The following is a 22242-nucleotide window of genomic DNA, read 5'->3' on the forward strand; positions in this document are numbered from 1 at the left end:
GCACCATTTTATTAGTCTGATCATAATATTCAACTCTGAAGGGTCCTAAGACACCCACGTTTATCAGCTTGCACATAGCCAGGGATATGTAGTCTAAAAAGCTCTGCAGGTGATCTGTTTTGGACTTCTCCCCACCAAGGTGAAAACTGTTATAGTGCTGTGTCCTAATTTTAATGTGCCTACATTCACCTGGGGACTTGTTAAAATGCACGTCCTGATTATAGGTCTGGAAAGGAGCCCTGGATTCTGCATTTCTGACAAGCTTCTGGGCGATTCCTGTGTTAGTTGTCGGCAGACCACTGATGGAATAGTAAGGCCCCCAAACATCAGATACTGTCTGCACCAAATAATACAAGCATCCCCAGGTATCTCTGCCTTTCCCACACTATATTCCCAGCTTCGGGGCCTGTGGTTCCCTCTGCTCAGAGCACACAGAGGTGAGGAATTGGGAGAGCCCAGGGCTCTGAGCTACAGACCCTGCTTGGGAGCACCTTTCCTTTGAGGCTCACATCGTTTTGTCCTTTCGCCTCTCTGCCTGTAGGTGTCTAAGCTTGAAAGAGAGAAGACTCAAGAAGCAAAGAGGATTCGTGAGCTGGAGCAGCGCAAGCACACGGTCCTGGTGACAGAACTCAAAGCCAAGCTCCATGAGGAGAAGATGAAGGAGCTGCAGGCCGTGAGGGAGAATCTCATCAAACAGCACGAGCAAGAAATGTCAAGGACGGTGAAGCTGCGGGATGGCGAGATCCAGAGGCTCAAGTCGGCTCTGTGTGCTCTCCGGGACGGCAGCAGTGACAAAGTAAGGACAGCGCTCACCATTGAGGCCCGGGAGGAGGCCCGGAAACTGTTTGATGCAGAGCGCCTTAAGCTCTTACAGGAAATTGCGGACCTGAAAACTGCCAAGAAGCAGGTGGACGAGGCTCTCAGCAATATGATCCAAGCGGATAAAATCAAGGCTGGGGACCTTAGGAGTGAGCATCAGTCCCACCAGGAAGCCATCTCGAAGATCAAGTGGGAGTCAGAACGGGATATTCGGAGGCTGGTTAGTAACCCAGGGCAGTACGTCGGTGTACAATCATTCTCTTTCCAGGTTTTAGAGCGCCATGGGTATGCTTCTACAGGTGTTTCTCATGAGTGGATTATAAACAGTGCTCACCTCCTGTCTAGCACTCTGTCCAAAATGCAAGATAGGTCCATAGGTAGGTAGGTAGATAAATAGATATGCCCAAGCCAAAATCGCAATTGTAAAGTGTAGAAGATATTGGAATCACCTTTCTCATAAAAACTGGATTCTTCCAGCCTCACATATATGGAGAGTATCTATTCAATGACTCCTGTTTTCTTGAATGTCTATAAAAATATTCTAAATTATAAACTCTTCTAAAATCAACATGTTTTGTGGGCTTTCTATTTATAAAATGTCACTGGGTTTTTACAGGGATGGGGAAAGTTTCTGTGGCTTTCAAGGTATCTGAAATGGCAGCCGCTGAGAGCATCCTGAATGATTCACCTGTCTTCTTTCCAGGAACTGTGTCTGAAAGCAAGAAATAGAGCTATCAGAACCCTAGTCATTTTTAAAATAGATCTTCTTTCTCAAAATAAACAAGGGCCATTCAAAACAGTGGCCATTATAATTTTTAAACTATTCCTAAGTAGTTTGCTATTGCCAATTTCCAAGGCTTACTTCAAGCCTATAGGGTTGGATCTTTCTTTTTAATACGTATGACCAAAAACCACATTGATCTCTCACTATACCTAAAAATAAAACAAATATAATTATTGCATAAAAGCCATAATGTCCTAAGTTGACCACGTCTAATTATTTTAGAAGAAACATTACATTTACATTCAGAATGTGTAGCATTAGTTATATCTCAGTTCTATCTTGTCAAATTACCCCTCACCTGTTAGAATGCACTTTATGTTTCTCTAACAATAATATTTTCTGGCCATCTGGCTGGCTCAGTCAGTGGAGCAAGCGACTCTTGATCTCAGGGTTGTGAGAGCCCCATGCCGGGGGTAGACAGTACTTAAAAATAAAATCCTTAAAAATAATAATAATATTTTCTTAGGAAAACTACACTTTCCTTTTGTGTCTGCTAATTCTAAGCAATTATTTTGTAAGAACTACAATTATGTTCCTTGGACCATATCTCTAGGATTTCGATTTTAAGTAAAAGTGGTTACTGTAGAACATTTTAAAAAACTAAATATGTAATTTTCTTTGTACTGCAATACAGCGTGACCGTAAAATGTTGCCTTTGCCACACTTCCCAAATTCTTTGTCTGCAATCCATTCTGTTGCCCTGGTTGACAATAAAGACCAAACACAGTGCAGAAATATTGGTCTCTGCCCTGCCTTTGGTTTTTGAAAAGACAACAGCTGACGAAGAAAGAACGAGGACTATGAACTCTGGAGTCAGCAGGTGGGTAAATGAAAAGGATGTTGCACATCAAATATTTGTGTTTGTTGATGGTTTTTGATATAAAGTCTGCAAGTATATCTGCTTGTTGATCTATAGTTTCTTTCTGTGACTTCCTTTTAGCAGCATAATGCTCAAGAAGACAATGCAGTCTCTCTTAGTAACAATGTAAGATCTAAGCTACCTCAAGAGTGGTTAAAAAACTGGATGCAAACAGAATAACATGAGTTTTTCAGTAGGTACAGATGCCCTTGTCTTCAGTTTTTTCTTGTTCTGTCACTACCCCCACGCCCAGCTCCATTTTTGGAACTGGAAGGGAGAGAAATGAGAGCCATTCTGTTTAGAAAATTTCTCCAGGGAATTCTGGTAGGCACCCCTTCCCCTCTAAGAACTAGAACTTTGGAAGATTTTCAGTATTCTGAAGCCAGGGTGTATGCTTACAACCACTATGCAATAGAGACTTATCAACACTGATTACTGGATATTCTACAGAAAACTACTTTGGAAAGTGCTGGAAGTATAAGGATAATGTTGGGATCATTATCGCATAGCCTACTAAAATGGGCTCTGGAGTCAGAAGTCCTTGGTTATCATCTATAAAACAGAACTTGTGTAATAGGATTGTTATAAAAGGAGGTAAGATACGTAAAGCTCTGAAGATAGTGCCCTGCATGAAGTAAAAAATTAATACATTTTAGTTATGATGGCGATGATGAGGATGACTATATGGGCAGTAATGGAGTAATTTCCAGCAAGTTCATTTAGGTAGGGTACATCAGAACCAACTAGGAGCACGGAGGTGTGGAACCACGGTAAACTGTAAATGACATCGGAGATGACAGGTCTAACAAATAAATATGCTACCTAGTTAAGAATAACACTGGATTCAGATCTTCTAGAAGAAGGTAGAAACTAAAGACAGTGCTTTCATTCCAGAATTAACAGGACAATGTTTTACTCACCAACTTATCAGATGATATCACAGGACCGTGCAGAATTTATCCCCATGGCCTTCCAAAATTGATCTAAAATGTAATCCTGTGACTGGGAGGCATTGGCTCGAAGATACTTAAATGTGGAAAAATGGGACCATGCATCAATTTTTGTTCCAAATATATACATAGGCAGATTTATATAAGGAACACAGCAAAGAATGATCTACACAAAGTGATTTGTTATAAATAAGGAGATATTTTTATAAAGAGAACAGTATAATATCATTTGTATTAAATGTCTCTATCCTATCTCCATTTTGAATATTCTTATGAAATACAATGAAATGAGAAGAAAGATTTTTGCCTGATGGTGATGCTCTCTTTGGAAATTGTTTACAGACATTAACTTCTCTAGCCCTCACCAGGAATGGCACAAATTTTTCAGTCCAATGAAACTCTTGATCAGTTGATATCAAATGCTTATGGCCTTAAGTTGACAAATAATTCTGAGACCATGCCGAGACTTAACAGAAGTGAGTGTTGGGATCCATAAATATGTCCCACAGATGTAGGAGGGGAAACCGTGGCTAATATTACCAGGTGTTTCCCATTCCTCTTCTTGTGCCGACCCTGGTTTTCTGACAGTGATGGTAAAATGGTTGCCTTAGCTGTTTGCTCTAAATTGTGGAAAGGAATGGAAAGATCCACATAACGTGAACCATGCTCCAAACTCACACCTGAATTCACTCCACATTCGCCACCTGAATGCAAACATACTGGCCTTAGGAACCGACTAGGCTCCTGGAAAGTCCACAGGTTCGTCAGCAAAAAATGACCAATTCATAGTGCCTCCTCCTACTTAAAGTGAACTTAAAGTCTGTTCCTCCAAACAGGAGGGAAGATCAGAAATTGTCCTGGGAAACACTGTAATGGAATACTGAGTATCTGTCTTTATTAACAAAAACGACCCATTTTATTATTATTTTTTTTTTTACCAATGACCCATTTTAAAGTTAACCTCTCTAAATCCAACCAACCTAGACTATTTCAAACAATATACTGAACTAAAGCGTCTACTCAGGATATACCAGAGAGAGAAAGTTACTCTCCTTGATACCTAATTATCCAAGGATAGCCTTTCATTACACAGTGTTGCCTTGTCTTGTTCATAAATTCGGCATACCCGTCACAGTCATAATTTTTCCCCATAACGATCAGCGGAAAGAAGTTAAACTCCTACCATTGTAAAAATGCATTTTTTTTTACAGCATTGTTAAATAAAATGTCCTGGGTGTCATTTAATTCAGATGGATGAGATTAAAGCCAAGGACAGGATCATCTTCTCCCTGGAAAAGGAACTGGAGACCCAAACTGGCTACGTCCAGAAACTGCAGCTGCAGAAAGAGGCGTTGGATGAACAGCTCTTTCTGGTCAAGGAGGCCGAGTGTAACATGAGCAGTCCGAAACGAGAGATTCCGGGAAGAGCAGGAGACGGCTCCGAGCACTGCAGCAGTCCTGTAAGTCCGAGCTGAAGCAAAGAACTCAGGAGTCATCTTTTATTTAGCTTCCAAATTGTACTTTTCACTTAAGCTCTTTTCCTGTTTGCAGCAAAGAAATCAATTCTACCTCCTCCTATAAAACCAGCTAGTATCTTGGGAACAGGGTTTTCTAAACTCACAGAGACCAAAGTGGTCTGCCCTGCATTAGCAGATCACAAGAGAATTACAGGTCTTTTTAAATCTTTCATAGAATTTTTCTACCCACGCAATACCTATCCAAACTTCAGCCTATTATAAGAGTCATAAAGTAGATGAAACTACTTTGCCTCTGGCCAAGACTGGTAATTTTCCCTTGTGTGAACCCTTGGGTTAGAAATTGGCAAAGACGGTTGTCATCTACAGGGGTCAAAATGTATGACTATATAAAAAACTGAACCGCTTAAATCATCATCTGAAAGTTTCTAGTCCGATCGAACTTGCCACTCATTACCCTGGATTTTCATTATTTTATAGGAGAAATTATTTTCAGAACTGCAGGCATAGAAATCAGCTTGTGTATCGTTGGCTTTCATAACTTAGCTGCTAAAAAGATGAAAATGTATTATTTAGGAACAGAGATAGGTTCCAAAGTAGTACTTAGAACCAAGTAATGAATAATTTATGAATTGGTATTCAGGATATATATATCCCAGTAGGTGGCAGAACCAGGATTTAGCAGATGTAAGTTGCAGTTCTGTCCCTGACATTTACCTGCAGTGCAGCAAAACTGTCAAGAGAATGGGCTCTAGGGTCAGACTCTTTAGTTCAAATTCTGGATCTGCCACTTACTGCGTGACTTCAGGCAAATCTTTTCCTGCTCAGAATTTCCTCATCTGTAAAAGAGAGGCAATAATGGGACTCTGTAAGTCTGGTCGGAGGTCTAGAAGAAAGGGTCTGTAAAATGTTGAGCACAGTGTCCGGTTCATAATTAGCATTCAATAAATATTAAATATTGATCTATTGATAGTAGCCACAAGACCTTGAACGAGTTATGACCTTCCTGAATCTTCAGGAAGAAATCCTCTAGGATTTTATGAATCTGGAGATAAAATATGTGGGAAACTGCTTTGTCAACAGTACAGCACTATCAAAATGTAAGATGATAATGGAATTGCAAGTCTATAACGGTCCTCTGGATGCTAGAGCATGGAATTAATCCATGAGAGCCATGTGTAAAGTGATCCGTGGCAATTAGGACAGTGGGGAAGCCAGGAGCTCTGGGCAAAATGTACCAGCAAAGGCTATCTTATAATCTACTACGTTTTATACATGAAGGTAATGCATCAGCCTTCTCACACTGACCTTTTTCTCCAGGAGTATGCAGGAATTTTCGAAGCCCAGCCCTATCTTCTATTCTTTGGCTAAGTGTGATAGGAGATCTGTCTTAGCTGTGGGAAGCAATGTGCAGCCATGACTTAAGAGACGCTCCTTGAATCTCATGTAATCACGACATGACCTTGGTCTCAGAGCTCACAGATTTGATAGGCTCATCCAGCCATCTACCACTCCCCTGCCAGAGTCAGGGCTCCAGAGGGTGTCTGCCACATGGAATTCATTTGCAGTTTCAACCAGGCCTGGTCTTCAACCCAAGCAGTGAATATCAAGGGTTAGAAGAGGGTAAATATTTACTCTTCTCTGATTACAGAACATTTTACTCTCACCTCATAAGCCAGATGAAAGGAACCAAGCCTCTTACTTTTATGAGTAGAATTCCCAAACTTTGTGAAAAGTGTTATTGAAGAAATACCCATTTTAATTTTCCCGCCTAGGATTTGAGAAGAAATCAGAAGAGAATAGCGGAATTGAATGCCACTATAAGAAAATTAGAAGACAGGAACACCCTGCTTGGAGATGAACGAAACGAACTGGTGAGTTCTGCCCAGAATTATTTATTTATCTGGTGATTTTGTTAAGCATTTTATTTAAGAAAATATATATGATGTTGTAGAAGTATGACATAGTAAATACAAGTGCACAGATAATAAAGGTCCAGTTTAATAAATACACCCAAAGTGATACAACCATATAACCACCACCCAGATAAGTACCTGGAAGATCAGCAGCACCTCAGAGCCTCCATCTCTTGGGACCTCTGCCAGTCACATCCTTCTAGAGTTAATCACTCTACTGAATTCTGTCACTGTAGATCGGTGTCACCATTTCTTAAATGTTTTGTAAATGGCATCCTATAGTAATCACTCTTCTGTGTCTGGCTTTTTTGCCCAGCATTACATTTGTGGAAGTTACTCACTGTATTACATGTATCATTCTTTCATTTTCTTACTCTATTTTATTTAATTAATACACCACAATATACTTCTTCTTCGATTGTTAATGGGGATTTATAGTGTTTCTTAACAGTTTTAATGTTAGTGGTGCTGCTACATGTCTTTGGTGAGAAAATGTGTTCATTTCTGCTGAGAACATACCAAGGAGCAGAATGACTGGGTCGTAGGGTGTGTGTGTGATCAGCCTCAGTACTGGTTGCTGGGTTTCCACAGTTGTTAGAACAATTGCATTCCCACCGCCAACATGGGAGACTTGCAGTTTCTCCACAGCTTTGCCAACATGCACAGATCGTTGATCATATTAGTCAGTGTGGTGGGTGTGAGCGATATTCTGATTGTAGGATTTTGATTTTTACTTTCCTTAATAATGTGGTTGAATGAATTATCAAAAATCTGTTGGCCTTTTGGGTGTCCTTGTGGGATCTGACCTATGAAAGACAGGTCTTTCGTAAAATTTTCTTTTGTGCTGCCTTTATTTTCTTATTAATATTAGGAATTCTTTGCATCATTTTTGGATATTTGTATTTAAAATATCCTGCTCTGGGGACACCTGGCTGGCACAGTTGGTTAAGCGACCGACTCTTTGTCTCGGCTCAGGTCGTGATCTCAGGGTCATGAGATTGAGCCCTGTGTCAGGCTCCACGCTCAGCAGGGAGTCTGTCCGGGATTCTCTCTCTTCTTCTCCCTCTGCCCTTCCCATGCTTTTTTGCACATGCTGTCTCTCAAATAAATAAGTCTTAAAAAAAAAAAATCTTGCTCTGTGCCTTACATTTTACATTCTTAATGGTGGCTCTTGGTACAAAGAAGTTATTTTCAGCATTTTGTTTTTTTCCAAATATATACATTTTAGGTCATAAATGTCTCTAAGCATGACTAGCTTCATCCCATACATTCTTTCATGTCATAATGTATTGTTATATCAAAATCTTTTCTAATATATGATTTCTTCTTTGACCAATGGGTTACTTAGCACCATAAGGCTTAACTTCTAAACATTTGGGGATTTTTGAGTTATCTCTCTCCTATTGATTTCTACCTTAATTCCATTATAGTCAGAGAATATACTTCGTATTCTTTCTTTTTTTTTTTTTAAGTTGAAGTACATTGACACACAGTGTTACATTAGTCAGGAATACTTTGTATCATTTCATTCTTTAAAATTTGTTGAAATTTACTTTATGATGGTAGCATACTGTCAATTTTAGAAACATTCCATGTTCTCATAAAAAGAAAGTATGCTGTGCAATCGTTGCATGTGTTTTGAATCAGGTTCATTAATAGTCTTGTTTGAAATCTCCTATATCTTTATTCTGTTTTTGTGTGCTTCTTCTCCCAACAGATTTGTCCATATCTATTCTTAGTTTTATCAAGTTTGCTTTATATATGTTTGAAGTTATGTTACTAGGTACATATAAAATAAGATTTGTTAAATGTTTGCATCATGAATTTATTTATCTTTAGTATAATACTTCTTGATTTAAAGTCTTGGTCTGATGTTAGTTACACTATGTCAGATTTTTTCTTTTGGTGGTTTCATGAATATCTATATTGACTTTCACACTTCTTTTATAATACTTAAGCTATATCTTTTAAAAGGAACAGTTTTTTTTAGGTACTTTACATCTAAGGTTACTGATGTATGGTATGGTAGAATTACTGATAGCTCCTTTTACTTGGGTTTTTCTGCATCTTCCATAAATAGCATCTACTAGGTAAATTTAACTGTTTAAAACCCTTGTCATTGACCTTCAGAAAAGAGACAAAGTTTAAAATAGTGAACCTAGTGGAATAATGTATTTGTCCTTGTATGTGCTTCATATTTAATATGATTTCTTCAGACACTGAAACTCAAATCTGAGGATGAAATGAGGTTATGAAAAATTTTGGCCTTTGATATAAAATGAATTTTCAAATGGCAGTTAGGATACAGTTGGGGAGTACTGTTTTAGAATCCCACAAGCAGCTGTTTCAAATATTTATAGGTAGCTAAGTCTCCTACCCCAGCACGTCCTAAAGCGTTAGATTCTCAAAAATAGGAGTGAGTACTTTATCTTGTCAGATGGTTCTGATAGACTCCACCACTTTCCCTGCTTCAGTCCCCCTCCCCCCAATACATACTCATTCAGAAACATTAGTATAATGTTTCTAATGGGAACTTTAACATGGGAACTAAGCATGAGAACTTAAACATGGAAATCCGTTATGTTTAGAGGGACCATAAAATATGTCATCCAAATGGGAATTTTGAGAGTAAAGGGGGGGATTATTAACAATTACCCCAGGATAGCGTTCATAAAATTAGACCAGTGGTTCTCAGCTAGAAGCAATTTTGGCAGTATCTGGAGACGTTTTTGATTGTCACAACTGGGAGGATGTTACCAGCATCTAGTGGGCAGAGGCCAGGGATGCTGTTAAACATTCTACAATGCAGGACATCTCCTCATGACAAAAAATAGCCCAAAATGTCTAGAGTGCTGGGGTTGAGAAACCCTGCCTTAGACTAACTAGCAAACCAGAATATGGTCACTCTTAATTATGGGCAGGTAAGAATATAATCATACTTTTCCCAAGCTCGGTGAGAATTAAATGTTCTTAAACACAAATATCAATAGAGTTTTGAGAGTATGTTTTTTTTCTGAATAACATTTTCTTAAAAATAAACATCCTTGGGGCACCTGGCTGGCTTAGTCAGAAGAGCATGAGACTCTTGATCTCAGGGTTGTGAGTTTGAGCCCCATATTGGGTGTAGAGACTACTAAGAAATAAATGTAAAAAAATGAATAAATAAAAATAAACAGTCTTAGTGTGGTTTCAGGAATCTTAGCAACATCTCTTATGGAAGAACAGGCTTTGGCGACAATCAGGCTTGGGTTTGTGTCCTGGTTGCACTCCTTAGTGACTGGTGATTCATATGAGCTGCTTTATCTCTCTGAGCCAGTGAGGGGTCATTGCAGGCTCAGAGAGAAGTATGAGCAGCATGAGGTTGGGGCTGAGTGTAGCAGGGTACCCGAGCTGGAGGAAATCAAGGGGCAAGCAAGGCGTGCAATTGCTCTTCCTGAGCATTGCCAAAAGCAGAACCTTGGCAGCACCTGCTAGAAGGTAATACTTGATACAGAGCTGTGAATACTATGATGATGACAAACCGTTCGAGGAAACTGAAAACAAAGCAGTTGGCCGTTCAATGAAGGATGGACATGGTCAGTTCCGGGACACACAGTGAGGCCGACCAAAGTGGCCCCGGATGGGTTTCACCCCTGCCGGTTCACTCCCTCTGCTCCCACATCCACTCCAGCACAAGAGACAAATTGTAACTTCTGTCTTCCCAGTTAAAACGGGTGCGGGAAACTGAGAAACAATGTAAACCTCTTCTGGAAAGGAACAAGTGCCTCACCAAGAGGAACGACGAGCTGATGGTGTCTTTGCAGCGCATGGAAGAGAAGCTAAAAGCTGTTACCAAGGAAAATTCGGAAATGGTGTGTATCACAGACTCTGCAAAGCTGCAGCTTCCGTCCTTAGATCACTCCATTAACCTGACTTACTACTCTTTCTCAGGTCATTTTTAAAATACAGTGCTATTCATGAAAGTTGGGGTTTTTTCCCTGTGGAAGCAAGGAACCTTAAAGGAAGAAAGCAAGAGAAAGTTGCTGGCTCTGAATTTTAAGGGGTTTCTAAATTTGCAGAATGGTAGGAGTGCTTCCAGGAATCTGCACACTTTCCAAAATCTCCCCAGTAGAGAAGCAAACTCAGCCCCAGAAACTTCCTTCCAAGAATTTCCCTAACATGCTCTTTATAGAACTGTACAATGGGTACCTCTTACCTTCTGAGACATTGCATAATAGTTGAGAAATAGATGCCACCACTTGTATTATGTATGGACAGTGATAAGCTCATGCACTCCTTAACAGACTTAAAACACAGCTGTTGAGATCTTCAGACATCCCCAGTGATTTTGACTTGTAGAAAATAAAATAAACTTGAGGGTTTTGGTTGGTGCATCTATGAAGCTGAGCAATTTTCAGATTTAGTTGGAGCCTCATAAAGTTTCTACAGATATTTTATGTGAACTGCTAAAGTTTAGGATTTTTAAAATCTCTACCTATACTTTCTTCTTTTCCAATCCAGAGAGAAAAAATAACATCCCACCCACCCTTAAAGAAATTAAAATCTCTGAATGACCTCGATCAAGCTAATGAAGAACAAGAGACAGAGTTTTTAAAACTTCAAGTCATTGAGCAGCAGAACATTATTGATGAGCTCACAAGGGTAGGTCTTGATCAATCTATAAACCCTAAGCTGTTCCCAAGGGCAAGTCGCCGAGAAATCAACATGCACTGGAAGCACTTAATAATTTCAGATAGCCCCAAAAGCCCGAGTTTATATATTCAATATATAAGTAAGTTGAAGACTTTATTCCAAAAATACTTCACATTAAACTGTTTTATACATTTTCAATTAGAATCCTCTTAACTATTTTGATAACACAAATAGTGGCTGCAAAGCACCCTAAAAGAACTTCCAAATGCATCATTATGTGAGTAGGTAGATAGTGTGGGTGTACCTTATAATTGCCTTCCAGTATCAAGATTCTGAGGCCCACAGATTAAATTTTTGGCCAACAATAACAAGACCATATGCCTCTTATTTCCCAACATTTAATTCAGTATCTAGCACATAGTACAGCTTAATAAATATTTGTTGAATGAACAGCGACATCGTAATTACATGACAGAGTGGAAATTTCAGTCCCGATCTTCTGACCATGACCTCAGGGCCTTAGAGCAGTTATTACTTCCATTTGCATCTGGCCAAGGCCTGTTTTACCAACAGCAGTGGCCTAAGACCTTCAGATGCCTTTGGGTTTCCTCTTTGCCTCATTGTCTTTATTCCATGATTGTTATCTCTGGTCGCTCTCACTTCAGGAGCAAGCCAAGGGCTGGAGAGTTGAGGAACTAGCAATGCGAGGGGTGGAGGGTGGGGGGTTAGGCAAGTGTCTCCAGAGAAGGGTGAGCAAGATGATTTAGTGCTATTGAGGGGAGAAAAGATGATAATGTCTGGTTATAACTATTTGTGGTTTATCCTTTTAAAATTGTCTACGTTGAGTATATGTTATAATGCATATACTGTATTAGGAGGGTGATCTAAGTATAAATTTTCAAAGTTTCAGATATATTGAGGTTGTATCATCAGAATATTTTTACAAGGTGAGAAATCCTAAAGGTTAACATCACTGGCATAAACCAGACAACTTATTAAACGTGGCCTTCTGATGCAGTGTGCCTCTGACTTCAGGTCCACGACCTTAATTACTAGTAAATCCCAGATTCACTCAGCCAAGACTTTTCTTGACTTTGAGTATCTGAACTTAAGACAAAAGTTTCTTATAAGAATTTGACATGTTGAGACATACCATCCAGATTCAGGGAAACTAAGTGCCACTTATTTAATCTACCTTTGAATTTGTACAGTAAATATGTGGAGTACTTAGTGGATGAACACCAAATTCCCAGGATATCTCCATCCGCAAAAAAATTAAACAAGAAATTGATCCCCCCTCCCCCCAAAAAAAGCCCAATAGATGATTCCAACCCAGTAGACACTCTGTTCCCACCTTCAGAGGCTGCAGGTGAGAACAAGGCTCTAAGAATAGTCAGAAGACAGCTTGCTATGACTTTCAAGTGATTAAATGAAAAGAATAAGGTTTATGCGAAGTAGTATTTTTTCAATACTTAAATGTAAAGTAATTTTGGGTTTGAGAAAACTGAAAAATTGTGCTTTGGGGAAAATATGAGTATTTTCAGAGCTATTTGATCTTCAAGTATAATAAAGGATTCTGATGAGGAAGACAGTGTACTTCCTGATTGGGAGGCTCTCAGATCCACATAGATTATCAGGAAAAGTTGTAGTGTGTTTTTACTTTAAAAATATGTAAGTAGCAGGGCACCTGGGTGGCTCAATTGGTTAAGCGTCCAACTCTTGGTTTCCGCTCCGTTCATGATCTCGGCGTCATGAGATCAAGCCCCGCACACCCAGTGTGAAGTCTGTTTGAGATTCTTTCCCCTCCGTCTTCCTCCCCTTCTGCTCCTCCCCCTGCTCATGCTCTCTCGCGCTCTCTCTCTCTCTAATAAATAAATAAATAAATAAATAAATAAATAAATAAAATCTTTAAAAAGATATGTTAGTAGCAAACCTAAAAATTGCCAAAATTACAAAACACAATCTTATTTTAAATAGAAATACGTAATGCCTTGGGGGAAAACCAACTCTGTCACTGAGAAACACACACACACACACACAAAACCTAGAGGGAAACATGTACCAACTCAACATCTGAAAAGTTCTTCGTCTGTTTTCCAGGACCGAGAAAAGCTCATCCGTAGGAGAAAACATAGAAGAAGTTCCAAGCCAATTAAGGTAATGGGAAAACTAGGTTATCAGGCTTTTGCCACAAAGCCTGTGAGAGAAATGAGGCTTGCCAAGGAATCTTCCTGCAAAGATGTGATAAATCAGATGTTCCTAAACTGCAGCAAACCATGGGCTTTATTTGCTAGAAGAAAATCTCTTCTCTTGGTAGTTCTTAGAAGTCCAAAAATGATTGTGTTATGGATTTTAACCTTTAAGGTTTGCTTTAATATGACTTTATCTGTGTGAATAGGCACTAGGTTTGAGGTGGAAAGCATTATCTGACAAGCTGGAGAGTCAAACTCTAAGAACATGCAAGAGATACACATGATTTAATGCCTCCCAGTGAACAATATTAATATTAGTGTCTCATACCCACCCTATAATTATTCGTGTATTTTTATTATTCTCCTGGACAGTATTATTGGTAGTAGTTTTCTTTTATTATTCCATTATTCACTTGGATACTATTACTGATAATGATTATTAATAATGGTACTCTCAGTCCACCCATATCTGTATAGCCTCTTATAATCCATGAAGTTTTGTTAATTTGTCTATTTGTTTGATTTTGTTTTTATCAAGTACATTATTTGATTTGGATATGGGATTGGAGGATAAGACTTACAATTTGATAATCCCAGATAGGTGCCTTGACTTTAAGTCTGTCTTGATTAGATTTTAAATACTGGAAAGAGTAAATCACATAAACTCGTCATGGTATAAAATGTAATATAAAAGAGGCTCCATTGTTTCTATGAAGAGAGCCAAATGTTCGTGAATATTCCTCAACAACATCAGAAGTGAAACAAAGTGGGACACACTTTTATTGGAATTGTTGTGTTCATGCCCCAAGTTTTTATTTCCTCCAAGAAACACTAAAGGACCCCTGTCTTCTGTGTCCATTTGCACATATGCCAGTTGATGGTGCCTTGGTAATATGTTGACTTTCCCCACTCCTAGCTGTGTCAGTAAATATGTACTTTCCCACCCCTAGAAGCCTGTTTTGGACCCATTCATTGGTTATGATGAGGACTCCATGGATTCAGAGACATCATCCATGGCCTCATTTAGAACAGACCGAACACCAGCTACTCCTGATGATGACTTGGACGAAGTAAGCTTTTCCACTTCTCTAGTCTTTTGTGATATTGTCACCAAACCTTTGCTTTAAAGTGGAGAGAAAGCATTGCACTTCTTATATCCTTTCTGAACTGCCCCAAATGATCACATAATAGTGATCCATTTTGACTTTGTTACCTCTTGGAAAATAGCCTCACTGGTGTCATGTAACCGTTTTAATAACTTGTCTAAAATCCTGTTTTGTAACTTGAAGACTTTTTTCAAACTAAAAGTCGCTCTCTCCAATTCTTCATCTAGGGAAGGTGGGAACCAAGGAACAAGCTTAGAAGAACAAGCTTCTAGATACTGTTGAGGACAGGGTTTAGCAAAGTGTGCTCTGTACACTACCATTGTCAGAGTCATCTAGGGGGGTTCAACCACATTGAAAATTCCTGGACTCTACTACACAACTCCTGAGTCAGGATCTTGCGGGTAAAACCCCCAAGTCTGCATTTTTCACAAAGCTCCCTGGTGATGATTATATTATGCTCTGAAGTTTGAGACCTAAAGTTGTAAAACTGTATTTTTATAGTTTATCTCTGGAAGAAATTGTTGCATATGGATGTATTGAAAAGAATTGAGAATAAAACTATCATTTCCTCCCATCTGAATCCAAAAGCTAGGTGTAAGTTCTCATCTGGATCCAAAATTGACTGTAATCTAAGCCAAAAGAGCAATCATCAGAAATGTATAAATAAGCAAATGTCTCTTATTAACAAACATTAAGTATTTCTGCAATGTCCATCTTGAAAGTACTACAGTATTTGTGTCTATGTACATACTTTAAAATTAAGAATAAAATCATGGGGTGCCTGGGTGGCTCAGTTGGTTAAGTGTCTGCCTCTTGATTTCGGCTCAGGTCCTGATCTCAGGGTCGTGAGATCAAGCCCCATCTCAGACTCTGCACTGGGCATGGAGTCTGCTTGGGATTCTCTCTCTCCCTCTCCCTCTCCCCCTCTCCCCACAAAAAGAATAAAATCACTCCCAGTTCAGTATCAAACAAATATTTACTTCTCTTTATAAAGTGAACAAACGTTAGTATTTCATGTTGAACACAGGATCCGAACATAACCTAATTATTTTTTGGCCTTTTTTGTAACCTCAAGAGTTTAGCAGCTGAAGAATCTGAGCTACGATTTCGACAATTAACAAAAGAATATCAGGCCCTCCAAAGAGCATATGCCCTCCTGCAGGAGCAGACTGGAGGTATCATCGATGCTGAAAGGGAAGCCAAGGTCAGTACACGTCTGGGGAGAGTGCTCTGAATTGGCCTGCAGCAGTCACAACATAAAAGTACCATGGACATAAAATATCAGTAGGATAGCTTCCCCTCTATCCTTCTCTCCACTGTGGCTTTTGAACTGTTTTATCTTTTATGTCAACAAACGTTGGATCTAGAGACATTAGAACCAACTTAGATCGATGTTTTTGTTCCTTTAAAGATAGTAGTTCTTATTCTGGCTATTTGAAAACTTATATTTTTCAAAGCTAGACAATATTGAATCTTGATAATCCACTTTTTTTAGCTTCTTGCTTGGAGAAAATACTTTTGTGGCTAGCCACTTTCTTTTCTTAGTTAATAAGTGCACAACATTACATTGACAGCTTCCAAAGAATTTTCACTGACAATATCTCATTTAATTTTTATGACAGCACCCTAAGGCAGGTATTTTATAAAAGAGTTCAAGGCTCTGAGAGGTTAATTGAATTGCCCAAGATCACATAGCTAATTCATGGAAAACTTAGATTCCACCTAAAATCTTACTGGGTCATGTGTTCTTTCCATTACATCACAATTGCCTCTCATAAGCTCATTTAAAAAATAAAAGCCCCCACACACACAAGACTAATACTTAAAATTTAGTGAGTCCTTGCTGTGTTGCAGACATCCTTGTAAGTGCTTTACATACATCATCTCATGCAATCCTAAAACAACCCTATGAGTTAGATGCTATTCTTAGCTATGTCCTTTTTATAGGAGAGATAATAGCTTTGTAGGAGTTAAATGTAGTTTGGCTAGGTTGAAACCGGGATATATACCTCAGTTAGATGAAAGCTAGGATACGAACCTAGTGTTTCTGAGTTCACAGCCCTAACCACCGTGCCATAACTGCCTCATAGATTAATTTACATGGGGCACGAAGGAGTGTGCCCACCCAGTGATTTTATCCTACTTCCAGTTTAGAGGGTCTGTAGTATGCTGAGCAATGTCATAGGAATACTTTTAGTTGTTTAACAGTGGGACAGGACAGATATTATAGTTGTGTATTTTTAAATTGTAACATACATGCATACATGCACATGTTTATACATAAATGAATAAACATTTTTTTAAAAAAAACCACTGTGATTTGGAATAGATAGGCAGGCAATCACTAGAAATGGATATATGTGTGTCCCTTCATGTTTATGCCTTAATACGTCATAGTTGTGGTTTTCATAATTAGCATGTACTAAGCATTCTCATGAAACATAGGATTGGTTAATTAAGATAATGGTACACATCTTGTTTTTTGAAGAGGTGATGTTGTAGAAACCAGTTCTCTCTCTCATTTCACCCTCACCTCTAAATAAAGGTTTAGCGTTATCTCTGGCTACAAAAGTCAAAAAACCTTCACCATTCTCAGCAAAATAGTCTGAAACAAATCAAGATGTTAGAAAAAGGGCAATAGAGTAAATTGAGAGAAAGTAGAAATGCAAAAATAGGGGCGCCTGGGTGGTTCAGTTGGTTAAGCATCCAACTCTCATTTCGGCTCAGGTCATGATCTCAGGGTCGTGAGATCAAGCCCTGCATCGGGCTCTGCGCTCAGCACTGAGTCTGCTTGAGTTTCTCTCTCTTCCTCTGTCCTCACCCACTCTCGCTTGCATGCTCACTATCTCTCTAAATAAATAAGTAAAATATTTTTTAAAAAAAGAAATGCAAAAATAGATAATATAGATGAATGAGTATCATGAAAACAAAAGATTTGATACAAGAAAAAAATAGATTGTACTCAATGCCCATTTAAAGTTGAAATAATTCTTAGTGAAATTAAGCTTGGGTTTTTTTTTTTAATCTAATAAAGGTAAATATAATCTTCAACAGTCCAAAGACATATTCTCCTCCCAATGAAGAATAAGAAAAGGAGGAGCACCTGGCTGGCTCAGTCAGAGCATGCAATTCTTGATCTCAGGGTTATGAGTTCAAGCCCCACGTTGGGTGTGGAGATTACTTTTAAGAAAAGAAGAACTGGGGTGGGGGAGTGCCTGGGTGGCTCAGTCAGTTAAGCATCCAACTCTTGATTTCGGCTCAGGTCATGTTGTCAGGGTTGTGAAATTGAGCATCGGGCTCCTCAGTAGGGAGTCTGTTTGAGGTTCTCTCTCTCCCCCTCCCTCTGCCCCTCCCCGCCCTCTCTCCCTCTAAAAAAAGAAAAAGGAAGGAAGGAAGGAAAGAAGAAGAAAAAAAAACGATACCTGCCATTGCTGACTTTATTCCACATTACACTAAAGAACCTATCGAGATCTTAAGATAAGTAAAAAAATATGTGTATGGGCAAAAAGCAAAAAACCCACTAATTTTTCACAGAAAATAAGGTCCTATGTAGGGAGAATACAAGAGAATCTGAAAACAAATGAAGTAAGGTTGCTCCATAGAAGATCACTGTCCAAAAATGCTGATATGGACGCTCACCCCCCCACACACATACACATCATTCATACATACATACATACATCTGGATCTAGATTTAGATTTAGGGCAAAGTTGGCTCTGAAAGAATGGCAAGTTTTGGGAGAGGCAAAAATGGGAGAAGGATTTCCAGAAGAGGAATTTATTCAAATAAGAGAGAAGTGGAGGGTTACAAGGCATATTTAGGAAATAAGGAGATCACCAGCAGATCGGGGTGAACTTTGTTGATGAGTAGTGGGGAAAAGCTTGCAAATATAATGGGAGTTCTCACATCTCACCTAAAGACTTTGAATTTTAACCTGATGGTAAAAGGAACCACGGAAAGTTTTAGGCAAGAATTTCGATCCTAAAAAGAGTTTTAAAAGGTTCTTTGATCATAGAAAAAAAAAGTTTTTTTTCTCCCTTGTTGAGTTCTGATCAAGGAACATAAGGGGAGGAAAAATACTGAGTTACCATTTTACTTACTGAGTTCTGGAATTTTGATTTCACTAGGCTCAAGAACAGCTCCAAGCAGAGGTGCTAAGGTATAAAGCCAAAATTGAAGATCTGGAAGCGACCCTGGCTCAGAAAGGGCAGGTAGGCATCAGGTTGCCGGCTCTTCTGCAGATGCACACAATCCCGTCCGACCGTCCTCCAGCCCCTGTGCATGGGCCGCACCCAGGACACAGCTTGGCTCTCCACAGTGACCTTTCTCAAACTCTGTCAGAATGTTCAACTCGATGTTTCTGTCCCTGGTGTTTTTCTGGCCAGAGCGTGAACCCCCAGCTACAACACGAATGAGGTTGGGCAAGAGAGAGAATGGCAGATGAAGAGGAACCCCATACAAATAGCCTAGAGTGGTCACAAGCTGCTGAGACAAAGACCTGCCCCTCAAGCTGCATTCTTTGCCTCTATGCTACATTTATGGTTCTGCATTTTAATGTTTTCCATCCATATGTATCTAGCCTGTGTGCATTCTGACCCTTTTCACTTTTTGCCTGTGTGGTCACTTCTGAGTCCCCGGAAGGCTGGTCCTGGATTATTCAGACTGAAAAAGTTAGAGTTTAGTGAGTGTCGATGAGAAGGGGGTGAAATTTTCCTGGCAACTTTGGCCCCGATGTCTTTTGAAGGAGCTGATAACAAGGGGTGGGTGTCATTTAGCAGCCATCGGCCGGCCAACAAACTGGGTGAGAGGAGACAGCTCTGGCCAAGTGGTTTTTCGACACAGGCTCTCCCGTGCCACTCCGAAATGCTGACTGCGCAATATTCTTTGTCAAACAGGACTCACACTGGGTAGAAGATAAACAACTTTTCATTAAGAGAAACCAGGAGCTTTTAGAAAAGGTATGTTGGGCGCAACACCCTAGTGGGGCAGAGGAGATAATGATGAGAGATCCAGGAGCAGCAGGGGGTCCCCTCAGGAGTGGCACAGGGGCTCGGGGAAGGGGAGGCTTTTCCGGCTCTGCGCTCTCCCCTGCTGCGTGCTCGACTGCATCCCTGTCACCGCCATCACCATCAGTTAGTGGCCCGTGTGCATGGCTCTGTGCTGGTGTTGTGCCGACTCAAGAGGTTGTGATCCCTGACGCCTATTGGTTTGCTTACCGTATATATATATATATACTGTCCGTGTCCTGTACACATATATATATATACACACACCTACACGTGCACACATCCTATGTGGTTGGCCATCTACAAAAAGCACGCTACGAATAGGACTTGTTATTTTGTGCAAGGCAGTGACAGACCACGACTCCAAGACCACGCTGCAACCCAGCATAGACTGTCACTTTTAATCGTTTTGCTAATCTTGGCTATTTATATACAGATACAGATACAGATACAGACATAGATACAGATACAGACATAGATACAGATACAGATACAGATACAGACATAGATACAGATACAGATATATGTGTACTTTTTTTTTTAAATGGGAGAACATTTTAAAAGATGCATCCAAGGCACAAAACAGCGTGTCCCGGAGGTTGCTCAACAAATTAAGAAAGCAAAAGCATGGTGTAGGCTCAATAGATACAATTAATTTGGTTATCTGAACATAGGGTTTTGATTGGGGCAATGAAATACAACAGAGATCATTTTAAGTTTAAGGTGGTTTTGTCTTTAGTGTTTACCTTCCATAAATCTAGTGAAAAGATTACAAAATAAATCATGCTTGGGAAAAAAACAGACTTTGAAAGCCCATTTGAATAAGCGAAATAATTCTGTAGGTTCATCCAATTGTTATGTAGGAATTATTTTAGGATTATTTCTACCAATGTTCAGTAGCCTGGGCAAGTCAAAAATTAACCACAGCACTCTTAGAAGCACGAGAAGGGAACGAAGATGCTTTATCCTCCCTCCCCTCTGGTCCAACAGAGTCCTTAGCCTACCTCACTTTCTGAATGACAAGAGACAGTGCACATGTATAGAGGGCGGGGGGGGCGGGGGTATTCCAGGATTGAGACCTGGCACTCTCAGAGAGGTGGGGGTAGGGGGGTCCCTATAAAGAAACTTCATCACACATTAGTCCTGGTCTGTGGATTGCAACCTGTGAGCCACTGACCTAATTGCCAGTGTTAACTGCCAGAACCAGAAATCTCCCCAAATATCCCATCTCGGATCCAGATTCAAGATTCTAGGTAGAATCTCTTTGGGATCTAAGTCAGTTTCTTAAAACTTTTGAAAGTTCGCGTGACCACAATATCTGAACGTAAATCTAAATCTAAGTGTAAAAAAAACTTGACTGCATTGATTAGTGTCACTAATATTTCACTATTTCCCCATTTTTATTTTCCTATAATTTTTCTATATCTTGAGGCTATGAGAAAAAGAGGTTTTTAGTAGTCTTAGAGATGCCCAGTATTAAGTGTTATTACATTTCTTTACACCTAAAAACTAATTCCCATTACATCTTCTGTCTGATTTCTTTCAGTCTTGATTTCTTTGGGATAAATGGGGAATTAAGGGGCTCAAGCTTCTATGATTAAAAGAAAACCACAGTGACAATAAAGCTAAACATCCTACTTCAAGTGGGTATACTTGGGAAAGTAAGATTCATCCTATGATAAAAAGCCCCTGGGTTTTTGTTTCTAAATTCAAGATTTTAAATAGTTCCTGTGTGTAAGGCCCACCCACACAGCTAAAATCCCAAGGCAGCCCCAAACCTATTACAGATCATGAAAATGTTTTGATCCCTTGTAGACATGGGCCTGTCTTATAGGGTGAGGCATGTTTTATACAACTAACTTAATTCCACGCTTCATCAGGTTATAGGAGAAATCTTACAGGAAAATAGAGGGAAAAGGTGTCACTTCTAAATGGGTGGACAAAGGAAGCCTCTTTTGGTAGGGAATGTTAGAGTTCTGTGTTCAAGGAAGAGTAGCAGTTCCTCACACAGAAAAGGAAATGGAGGGAGCCCCTTTTAGGCAGAAAGATGAACAAAGACACAGCTCCTGGCAGTCAGTCCACAGGGTAAAAGGGGCGTTCTAGATTCTTGTGTGCGTATGATCACATGTGAGTGTGTGTGTGTGTGTGCAGAGATGACCATGAGAATATTTAAGGCCAGAAAGCTAGGTGCTGACCAGAGCATGAAGGTTTTTGAATTCCATATTGACAAGTTTGGCTTTATTCTGTGGTTAACTGGAACGCAGTAAAGTTTTGTATATGATCAGAGCTATTTATATAAAATTTTTCTGACCATTTGTAACTCCAAAAACAAGAGGTGTCGGTCTCCACTATGTACACCATTAAAGGCAGTGCCAGGACACCGTCCCTGACCCACAGTACTCTCAGATTCACTACTCAGAGGGTCCCCAGATGTTATCTCAATGAATGCAGGTGTCTTATAGCATTTTCCTCTGTGACACAAAAAAGTCAACCCAAGGATAA

The 22242-nt window shown here is 39.6% G+C and overlaps 1 protein-coding gene across 5 annotated transcripts in view; it reads left to right on the plus strand.

Moving 5' to 3' along the window:
* Positions 1-22242, plus strand: part of JAKMIP2 (janus kinase and microtubule interacting protein 2) — a 134524-nt gene that overhangs the window by 73666 nt on the left and 38616 nt on the right. For 4 of the 5 annotated variants that reach the window (XM_073905491.1, XM_073905492.1, XM_073905494.1 and 1 more), the window contains exons 3-12: positions 542-1039; positions 4663-4872; positions 6663-6761; positions 10508-10654; positions 11304-11444; positions 13536-13592; positions 14578-14697; positions 15809-15937; positions 18862-18945; positions 19630-19692. In XM_073905491.1, coding sequence (XP_073761592.1) covers positions 542-1039; positions 4663-4872; positions 6663-6761; positions 10508-10654; positions 11304-11444; positions 13536-13592; positions 14578-14697; positions 15809-15937; positions 18862-18945; positions 19630-19692 — 1548 coding nt within the window. The remainder of the gene's footprint in view (positions 1-541; positions 1040-4662; positions 4873-6662; positions 6762-10507; positions 10655-11303; positions 11445-13535; positions 13593-14577; positions 14698-15808; positions 15938-18861; positions 18946-19629; positions 19693-22242) is intronic. The other variant, XM_073905493.1, reaches the window with a different exon arrangement.

Source organism: Callorhinus ursinus, unplaced genomic scaffold (assembly GCF_003265705.2).
Source record: "Callorhinus ursinus isolate GAN/ISIS: 27379988/994484 unplaced genomic scaffold, GSC_fseal_2.0 scaffold23, whole genome shotgun sequence".
NCBI classification, from domain to species: Eukaryota; Metazoa; Chordata; class Mammalia; order Carnivora; family Otariidae; genus Callorhinus; species Callorhinus ursinus.